The following is an 11,336-nucleotide window of genomic DNA, read 5'->3' as shown; positions in this document are numbered from 1 at the left end:
AGGTTTTTTCGATGATCTGTTCAACTTTAAATTTGTTTCCTATGAATTCATTGCTTTTCTGAATTGTATTGTGTGCATGTGTTATTTTTAAGTATTGTTGTTCCATTATGCCGGTATTCCTAATATACATTTTTGTATGCTTTTTTATTATTTCACTAGAGTGATAATGCTTCAGAGCAGAATAAAGTCAGTATTATACTTATTAATTTACCATTTATTGTAGTAATGAGAGAATAATTCAATTACAACTTTATTTGTTTTTGTATTTATTTGCAGATGGCATTTCGGATGACAGTGATAAGTTGTCAGATTCTGCTCCACTCCATGTTTCACATACCCAAGCACCACTTCCTGCAGAGAATTCATCCACTGCTGTGCAGTCATCAGTACCTGATCATCGAACAGATGTGATGAAAGGAGATGGTAGGGTTCAGCCTTTACCACCTGGAGTTGATCATCCAGAGCTCCCATATATTATTGCTGGTCCCCCTCCCCCTCCTCCTCCCCCTCCCCCACCACCTCCTCCACCCCCACCACCTACTTCTCCTCCTCCTCCTCCACCATCGCCACCACCACCACCCCCACCACCACCACCACCCCCAGCATCACCACCACCCCCAGCATCTGCACCACCACCATTGCCACCGACACCTCCCCCTCCTTCTATTTCATCGCCTCCACCACCACCACCTCCTCCTCCTCCACCACCATGTATATCTGTTTCTACTTCTTATGTACAGTCTGCCCATATCATGCCAGGTTATGATCCCACAACTGAAGATTATACAGACATTGATGGTGAAGAGATGATAGAAGATGATGAATCACGCAGTAGCTCAACTGTACTATCACATGCTGAACTGTATGCAGATGATAGTGCCTATATGGTAAGATTATTTGTAAACCAGTACTTTTTTGAAAGGTTTTTTAAAAATATTTTGTGTGCGTGCGGGTGGGGGGCGTGGGGGGGGGGGGGGGCAGGGGGGGATGTGAATGAATGAATGATTTCATCCTCAGTCGCTGATGAAATATTACACCCTTACCTTCCTCCCTTCTTCCCTTTTCAAAAGCCCAGTAAGTATCATATGTTCCAGGTACCCATATGGTGCTCATTGCCTCTTCCTGTGGTCAGTTGCGATGTATCTTCATAGACGTAAAAACAGTAAATAAGACTTATTTAGGAAACAGAATGGTAGAAGAGGAAATGCAGAAAAAATAGTACAGGGGGAGGTGAAGGATCTATAGTGAGAGAAAGAGATAAGGAAAGGAAGATATTGGTGATGTGTATCACATGGTCATTAGCACAGACAGTTCTACTCAGACGTCATGTCATTGTCACTAAGCAGCCTTGATTATAATTGAATCCATGAACGAAGGCAGGCCATGCAGGTCCACACAATGTAAAGGCACAGGGGGTGACTGCAGTGTTTTCAGTTGCGAACGACAGGTGCAGGCACCAAACACTTCATAAGCTTGTCATTAGGGGATAGCAGGCAGTGGAGAAAGTTAAGCCCCCACCACCACGTAACTACCACTACGATACGATTGGAACAAAAGGAATAAAATACACAATGTTGACTGGTGCAGCAAGCTGCATTTTGTGCTTCACCCTGGGCATCTGCGTACATGAAAGTATGAATGCTTATGTGTATGGACAGATGGCTACCGCACTGGACTCCATGTTTCATCATCACCTGGCTTCTTATGAACTTTCTGATTATCTTCTGTGCTTTACAATTGCTGTGCTGGTCATGTGCAATGTGTACTACTGCCAACTTAGACACAGCCTGCCACACATTACATGTTGCATAACATTCTCAAGGGAATAATTTAAATATTACAAAAATATTATATGTAATACTGGAAGATATTCTCTCTTTCGTGACTTTAATAAAAATGTTATTTAGACAAGACATGTTTTACTTTATTTTAAAGTACTTTGAACAGAGCATAACTGACGAAGTACACAAAAGTGAATTATGGACTCACAAAAACATAAAAACTAAAGTATAGTGTAAGTCGGTGAAATGCTGTGTGCTGAAAAATCAAACGACTTTGTGTGTGTGTGTGTGTGTGTGTGTCATACACAAACAGCAATTAATTGCTAAAATATAGGTTATTTAACACAAATGTTGAATGTGATATTCCCGCAGCAACGATGGACAAAACTATGACAGAAATTGAGTGGCTTGGCAATGTAGGAACCAAAATATTGTCCATTCAAGACACATCAGGATAAAGCAAAATGCATCTGTTCTAAATAAGACTTTTATTACAGTTGCTGGAGATAGAATATGTCTTAGTATTATAGTAAAACTGCAGCTGTGGAAGAGCCATAAAAACAAAGAAGACAGCATAAATATTGTTTGTGTTCCTTACTTTCCATTGCTTTCAGTCACTGCAGTTGTCATCATCTATATCTCTGCAGTCAGTGTTGGTGTCTGATTTACGTTGTCTTAGAGGTATGACAATAGGATCAAGCACATTGTCAATTAAAATTTTTCTCTCCATGTCATCCTGCATGCCAAACACATTCATCCCATGCTGAAGGGGTTTTGCTGTCTAGAGATTCATGCAAAAGCCTTTCTGTGTCACCAATTTTAAATGTTGTGTTTCATTCTGCAACATACCCTTTCACTTGCCCCTGTATGAGTTCCATCGGATTCCACTGGCAATGATATGGTGGCAAACATAAAACTTTATGTCTATGTTCCTGTGCAGCACAGTTAATTTCATAAACTTTTGCATGAGGATTATGAAACATTACAAAATTCAGCAATTCAGCATGAGTGGGGAACACTAATTTGCTTTCTGGACAGATAAATTAAATTCACTGCAATTGATTTTCTCAAGCTAATGCCACTCGATTCTTCAGTGCATTCCTGATACCCAGCAACACCTGTGATAGGTCCTCCGTTTTCTGCTTGGGGCTGGAAGAAAATGTGTATCCTATAAATTATACCCCTCATTTGTTTATGGAGAATTTTTTGCTTAGCACCACCATCAATCATGACAACCCGCATCAAATGAAATAAAAATTCACCAAATAATTTATTACAATCACTTTTAATGCTGGCCTAGACTTACATATCAGAGCACTCATCGGCTGTTGAAAGATGAGAGATGTCAGGTGTACAGAAAAGCCTAAACTCTACCACCATCATTCCTGGCTCTAATTATAGTCATTATCATACGGTGTGGGCCAAGGTCTTCCCTAAGACTATAGGAGATTAACACCTACATGTAAATATGTAGTGGGAAAACCACAGTAAGGCATATGTAAAGTACCAGTATTATTTCCCCACCCCTTATCTCTATTCCTTTTGCAGATGGTACACTGGAAGAAAACTCTTGGTACCCCTATGTAAGAGCCTGAATGTCCCTAATTTTAGCGTTGTGGTCATTATGCGAGATGTGTGTTAGAGGAAGTAATATGTTTCTTAACTCAGTTTGGAATATGGACTCTGGGAATTTTGGTAGTAAGACCCTTCACGAAAACTTTCTTCTTGCATCTCTCGCTCTCTAGTGTTTGTTCAGCATGTCTTTACCACTATCGTACTGACTAATCAAATCCATGATGTATTGCCCAGCTTTTTTTAAATTTCTTCCATTAATCCAAATTTTTAACAGTCCCAGACCAACGAAGAGTATTCAAGAAACATATTTTATCCATGCATTGCACCTGAATAAGGTCCATCCAGTAAATCTGAGTCTGGCACCTCCCTCCCCTTTGTGAGATATATGCGGTCATTTCACCTTAAATTCTCTCCTAGATACTTGAAAGTTGTGACTGTTGCTAATGACTGATCACTATTTCTGTAGTCTAATGATATCATATCTTTTTGTCCATCTACAGAATTTAAATTATATTTATTTATGTTTCAAGTCAGTTGCTGATTTTACACCTTGTGCTGTTTTTTTTAAAAGTCTCTCTAAAATTCTTAAAAAAATGCTCTTCCACACTAACTTGAGGTATACTGGATGCTACCTACACTTTTGACAAGCCTCCCCATTAAGGACAACATGCCAAGTTCTGTATTTTATGAAGTGTTCAATCAAACGACTTATAAATATTCCGTATGGACATATTTTTTTTACTATGTTATGGCTCACAGCTGTATAAAAGGCTTTCTGGAAACCATGACACACAGCTGCAATTTGAGGGTCTCATGAGCAAGCATAGAACAGTCAGTGCTAGCAAGAAGAGTTTTGGTTGTGACATAGGAGTTGTTTGGTCTCCAGGAAAATCATCATACATGAGCACAATATACATTTCATAATTCTATAAAAAATTGGTATTAGTGAGACAGTTTTATACCTTTGCACATTGATCTTGCAACCATTCGCATAGATTGGAATGACCTGCACCTTTTTCAGTCACATGGCAGGCTCTGTTACTCTTGTGACCTATGATAAGCTAATACTAGAAGGGGAACTAGTTCCTCTGCTTATTCAATATAGAATATAACCGACTTTCCTCTGTCAGACAACTGAAGCTCCGTTTTAGTTACGCTGTTCCCTATTTCTGTATCTGACATTTTTGTGTCCATACAGAGGTCAGATATTGGAAATGACTTGTGATCATTTTTGGTGTAGCAATTTTCAAAGACAGACTACATTATCAATGCCCAAATTATATCATTTTCAGTTTCAGTGCCGCAATACATGATGAGAATTGGGACAGATGGATTTATTCCATTGAGTAATTTTACAGAGGACCAAAGCTTTTTAGCTTGTTTAAGAAGTATTGTCCACTTACCCCTGTCTATATTTTATTTTGTGTTATCTCTATATCTTACACAAATGTCTGACATATGTTCAACATGTCCTAAACTACTGGATTGATTTCAACCAAACTTGATACACACATTACTTGGTATCTGGAAAGAAGGCATATGGATGTAAGAACCATCTGAAAATGATGAGGGCAGGATTGAGGGTGAGGATAGGGGTGCACCTTGCACAAATACCCAGACAATATTCATCCAGAATTTTAGAATAAGAGCACCTTGTTATATACTTTACACATAATTTCAAACTTTTTAAAACTTTTCTTGTTGACACCCTTCACAGGAAGATGAAAGGAAAAAAGTTTATTGCTTTCTACATTTTCATTCTTCATGCAGTAAAACTGACACATCAGGCATGATATTTTACAATGACCTGACACTGTCAGTTCTGGAGGAAATGATCAGTAGTTATCAGTTGTGTAACCTTCTTGTGGGAACACTTCATTAATCTTGATCACAAATATTTGTACGTAGATAACTAGTGTCAGTAAATTAAACTGTCATCTGTTGATCACTTAGTACAAGGCAGTAGTGTTTACATTGACCTTTAGAGTTAGACATTTTGTCATAACTGTGTTTTACAATCTAACCTACAGAAAGCCATTATGCTACCCACAACATTATGTATGCAATAAATACATCAAAGAGAGATAATAAGTAGGTAGCAACATACATTTCACATAGTACAATGTCAGAAGATGTGTCCCTGCTGACAGCTACAGGTAGACTAGCCATCAGCAGGCTTATGGTTAGAGGTAGACTAGTCGTCAACAGGGACTCATGCTGATCAAGGCCAATGAAGTGTTCCCACAAGAAGACGAAAGATAACTCAGGAACACACAGAGCAAGGTCAAACAAATTTATTAAATTGCATGACTTATTATTTGTATAAAAATACTGTGGGACTAAGGTTCACCACTATCACTAGGGGTGGGGATGTAGATGAGAAGAGGTGATGTGAAAAAGTTTGAAAATGACCTGTTAGTATTTATTTCATGTATTTAGTTGACTTGGAATGCTTTTAAAAGCATGAAGTGCAATTTTTATGTTATTTGTGCCGTTTATTGTGTCAAGCAGATCATGAGAATGAACGCTGTAATGGGCCAATAATTTTGTCAACATGTTTCAGTACTTAAGATTAGTCCACATGGCTGAAAACCACAGATAAATTTATCATCATCTCTGGATTTGTTTGGTGTAAAATAGCAAACGATCAGACATATTTGTGTATGTGCAATATTTGTCGCATCTGCAGAAATACTGTGAGGATGGGGATGATAATGGGGTGATGGACAGAGAAGGAGTGAGGAAGAGGTGGACAGAGATAGGGGTTGAGGAGATGGGCAGACAGGGAGAGGGACAGGAGACGGACAGACAGAGAAGGGGGGGGGGGGCAGGAGATGGGCAGAGAGAGGAGAGGAAGAGGAGGAGGAGGAGATGCACAGAGACAGAGGGATGGACAGTGAGAATGGGGAGGAGGAGATGGATGAGTAGATGATTGGAATAAGTAAATACTGTGGCAGTGCCAAGTTTATCAGCTTGTACTCTTGTAAAGTATTGCATGTGTTGAAGCGTGAGATTAATTGTCTCCCAGGAAGATAAATGTCTTAATGCATCTGGTGATTACTTTTGAATGGAACCATTCCATGATCGTGTTGTGGTGATTGTTTGGTTTTCATTTGACTGTTCCTCATGTGCTTCTAGAGTATATTACATGTATATTGACAAACATACCACAGTTTCTGAAAGGAATCCTTATTTTGCTGGATTTTTTACACAATTGATACTCTGTTTTAACATTTCTTGTGTCTGCATTTTTAGTTGATTAGAATCTAAACATCTAATCTGTAGTGATCATTATTTACTGCAGTACACTGTGTTATAACATTAACTGAATAGTAATAATTGTGTTACAGCATGGTTGTGGTCTTTCTCTCATATGCCCTTTAAATGCTGTTGTTGAATATGGACCAATGCCATATGTAGCAGATCCTGTGGTTCCAGCAGCACATGTCATTGAGAAACCACCAGAAAAGACTTCTCTACATGCAGAAATTGATTCATTCTATTCAGACCTAGCATCTCTTGAACAAACAGCAGTTACAACATCGTCTGAAAAACACCAAATGGGTGAGCATACAGGTGCAGCCAGTGAGACTGAAAAGGAATCAATGATAGCCCCTGCCACAATAGAACCAAGTTCTAGTGCTAATAGCAATGTTGGTGGTCTTACTGGTAGCACAGCATATCAAAAAGTATCTGCCCACATTGAAGGAAAAACGTCAGAGGCGCCTATAGGAGAAGTACGAAAGAAGAAAAAGGTAAATTAGACTCTGGTTTACTGTTTGTTAACCTGGAACTGCAGACTACATATAAAACCACTATATTTTGCAATGCATAAATGTAATATTTTTTATTTCTCTCATCTTCTGTCTAGCCAAAATTAGCACCAGGATTGTCACTAAAGAAGAAAGATGTGTCGTCACTAGTGGCTAAATGGCAGAAACTTCAGGAGGAAGTTAGAAGAGACTATAAAAAGCTCGGTGATGAACTCAAAGATAAATAGCAGATGTTCTGTGCCTAATTTTGTCATGGACTATTAAAATGTTAAGCAGGGAGCATTTATAACAAAATTGGCAAATAACTGAATTGTTATATATTGTTACAAACTGTGCCAATTTGCTTAAATATCAAACTGTTTTCATTTGATGTGAAAATTTTCTGAGACAAATTGATACCCAAGTAAATTTATTTTTAAAAAATAATATACTGTGATATTTTACTTGTCTGTTAGTTACTCAGGTTGTATTATTGACTGTACCATACAGCATTTTCTTAAGATTTATTTGTTACTTTATTATAATAAAACCAAGAAGGATAATTATAAATGAGTGTTTGAATGAAGCTATGCAGTGTTTGACAAAAGAATGAGTAGATGGTATTGTCGTCAGAAAGGTGCTGCACATGCCAAGATCTTATCAGCTTACTGTGTAATTATGTGCCCATATGTCATCACCAAGTGAGATATCCTACAGATAATGAACCTTCAGTACAAGATTTCTCCTAATGTCATGAACAATTACTAAGTTGTACTTTGTTGTCGTTTTTCTTTATTTGAAAATAATGTCTTACATGTCAGTTCAAAGATTTTTTTTAAAGAAAGTAGATTCATGCTTTGGAAAATTTCACACTTAGCCATTCATTCTTCTTTAATGTAGGGTACACTTTTGCAGTTCTCTCATATTTTTAACCACTCTGTAAATACAAAATGTGCTGTGGGCTGTACTGACAGGCCTTCTGAACACCCACGTAGCAGTGTCTCATAGTGGTTAAGGATCTAGATTCGAAGTTTATGAGAAGTGACATTAAAATGTCATCTGTGCAGTCAGGTTTAGGTATTCTGTGATTTTCATAAATCGCTTCAGGTGAGCACTGTGATATTTCCTTTGAAAAGTATATTGTAATTATCCATTCCCATCCTTGTGCTCTCCCCCTGCTCTTATTCTTTATCTAGGCTTTTACTCCATCTTTAATAAACTTATTGCAGATGGGAGGTTAAATAATCCCAGACTTTCTTGATTACCGTTGATCTAGTATGCCATTTTTCAGCTGGAGATGTACTCCTCAGATGGTATTATACTTACTGCTTCAGTGCTGGTGTAAAACACTGTATGACAGCATTATGTTTTCTTATCAGGCAACTCATCTCTAACAGTCAAATAGAACACATTCTATGACATAAGGATACATCCACAGAAATGTTAACTGCAAATTGAAGTATCACAGACTACTTTTATTTAATAACAGTGGGCATTTCAAGAGACTGTGAACAGCAAAAGTAATGTCCATTTTTGTTGAACTTTTTCTTTTATTCTTCACAAGTATCTGCGTAGTTTTCATCTCCATTCATTGAATAATGAGACAAAAATATCTTTAGATTTCGTCACAAATTCCACATTTTACATACTTAGTCTTGATAGAAAATCAATTATGTAATTAATAAATCCTGTGACGAACTTTATCTTCTTCATGGTAAGAATTTGACATGTAACTTGACTTCATGTGATCGAGGCAAAGATAGGAATTGGGGAAGGGGGATGGGAGGGGGGAATTCTTCATTTGCGCTATAGTAGTAGTATTTCACACGGTGTAATAGGTCTCGTTTCCTTTATCTTGTAGAGATTACCATTTTATTCCATGAGAGTTTTCCAAATTAATAATTCCTTTATTCAGTTTTCTTTGGGCTACAATGGATGCGTTAAGAAAATTCAGAGTGTTAAAATGATCTGACAACAGGAGACTGGCAACAGTTCACATATAATACATATTCTGGCACACCTTTATTGATATTTTATTGGTGTTGTATATAATGCATACTATAACAGTCACAATATCCACATTTAGTTCTGTCTTGCCCACATCCTGTTCAATTCCCATGATAGAACTCTCATATTTTGTTATGTGCTCCAGAGCACCATTACAGAACTCTTTTTGATACAATGACACACTTCTGTTTGATTTAAAAAATTGTTTCTAGAAGTACAATGTTGCCAGTGCAAAAATTATGTTATACAGAACTTTGTGTTGTAAATGTATTCATGTACAGTCATGAACTTCAAGTCCTCTCAAGCAGTATTTGTCATACATTATAATATTGATTCCAGAAAGGGCAGTTTTCTATAATATCCTTACATAGATAATGATTATGGTTTTTATGCCATAACAGCGATACTTTTTGTGGCCAAAAGTTTCATTCAAGCTGTAGAAACTCTATACCTATTTTCATTTATGGATTTCGTACTTCCTGTTCCGTGACCTTTTTTAGTATTGTTGTCTCATAAATGGCACTGATGGCCAGAGTCCCCACATGGGGAAGTTCAGCCACCGAGTTGCAAATTGTTGCCACATTGGACGACTTGCATGTTGATGGTGATGAAATGATAAGTATGAGCCAACATCCATTCCCCGAATGGAGAAAATCTCCGACCTGACCAGAAATCCAACCTATGCCCACTGTGTGGCAGTCAGATGTGCAGACCACTCAGCTAAGGAGGTGGATATTGTATCATAAACATTATTTGTATGCTGTTGTGATTACTGTGATTTACTTATTTATTTATTTTAATTGTGTAGCTAAGCATTCTTTCCCATCTGTTTTGCTTAATTTTGCTTAATCTCGATAAGGAAGTTCTGAAGTCTGTGTACTCATACTGTTTTCAAAACTTTATGCCATTATCATTCTTTCTAATTGAAATTAATTGGTATTTGAATGTCAAGGATTTATCATCCATGAATAGCTGCGGCTTTCATTTTACTTACTATATGTAGCTTTTGCAATTTGTGTTCACTATATTCTGAGTCTTTTTCTTTGTTTTAATAAACCAGTAACTCAGGATAAATTTACGGATGTAATGTTATCTGTAGAAGGAATACATTGAACTTGTGCTCAGCGTACTAGTCACTACATTTCCTTCAAATGTCTGCTTGGTTGTCATCACTCTGTTCCAAACCTCTCACATAGACATGACTTGAAAGTACAGATGATCAAACACAAGATTCTTTGTGTGTCAGACAGTGATGCTGACGTGGCTGCAGATGAGGGCTTAAAATTGCCTACCTTGAAATAGTGAAAGATGATGATAATGTCATTTTGTGGATGTATAATTCTGTACTTCAGAGGGATAGCCAGAGAAACCTCACATTTTATTTGTCGTTATCAGTGCTTCTAGGTACATAATTTGTGAAGGCTACTGAAGACTCTCTTTGAAATCCTATTTTTTCCTTGCAATTGCACACACTGTTCATTTAATTAGAGATTGTGGACACTAGTGTTTGTGTTGATTGGTAGTCTGTGTTGCTGATTGTATTTATAGGTTGAGTTTTACATAAAATAAAAGTGATGTAAGCCTTGTAAATAGCACCAATTGTGAAGATGTGGCTGTGTCACACATTTTTTACATTTCTCATGATTTAGAAGAGTTTATGTTATGATTTTAAGAAGTATTATCAAAGACTGCCAGTTGTCTTTGTATTTAAAATATGATTCTCTGTTTGTGCACTCAGTATACTGCACACTGCGGAGTTGTTATTCCTGTCCCTCTGCTAATATTACGTCCATTCATATCTTCTGTGGGAAAAAATACAGGTTACTTTTCGGCAGATGCACTGTCAATTCGTTTCCATAAAATCATTTATCTGCTAGACATTTGATGTCTTCATTTTGTTAAAACCAATTAGGGCTTCTTTCTGAGTCTGCTTTTAGTGGAAGTTGCTGCCACACTAGTGTGTAAAAAATTTCATCTCACTTGTATATTTGTTCATTGTGAACTGCTTCCATTATCATTTTATTCCTGCAGGTACCACATCAGTGATAACTGGGGTTAAAACTGCGATTGCTTCAATAACCACCTCCACTTTCATTGGTGTAGTCTTAATCTCCACAATTGCTTTCAGATTGGTATCATTTAATTTTCAGGTGGTATGTATGACATATTGCATCACAGCTGTTACTGTGACTCATGCGCGTGACTGCTACGGTCGCAGGTT

At 37.4% G+C, this 11,336-nt stretch overlaps 1 protein-coding gene across 1 annotated transcript; it reads left to right on the top strand.

Moving 5' to 3' along the window:
• The first annotated feature begins 530 nt into the window (after window positions 1-530).
• Window positions 531-7,555, top strand: LOC126248438 (uncharacterized). Its single transcript, XM_049949416.1, has 3 exons — window positions 531-887; window positions 6,707-7,111; window positions 7,228-7,555. Exons 1-3 carry the CDS (start codon window positions 753-755, stop codon window positions 7,354-7,356), a joined length of 669 nt encoding a protein of 222 aa, XP_049805373.1. The 5' UTR covers window positions 531-752; the 3' UTR covers window positions 7,357-7,555.
• The last annotated feature ends 3,781 nt before the right edge of the window (window positions 7,556-11,336 follow it).

The sequence above is a fragment of the Schistocerca nitens genome, chromosome 3, assembly GCF_023898315.1.
Source record: "Schistocerca nitens isolate TAMUIC-IGC-003100 chromosome 3, iqSchNite1.1, whole genome shotgun sequence".
NCBI lineage: Eukaryota > Metazoa > Arthropoda > Insecta > Orthoptera > Acrididae > Schistocerca > Schistocerca nitens.
Note: the sequence above shows the minus strand (reverse complement) of the source record. Positions and strands in the feature narration are given on the sequence as shown.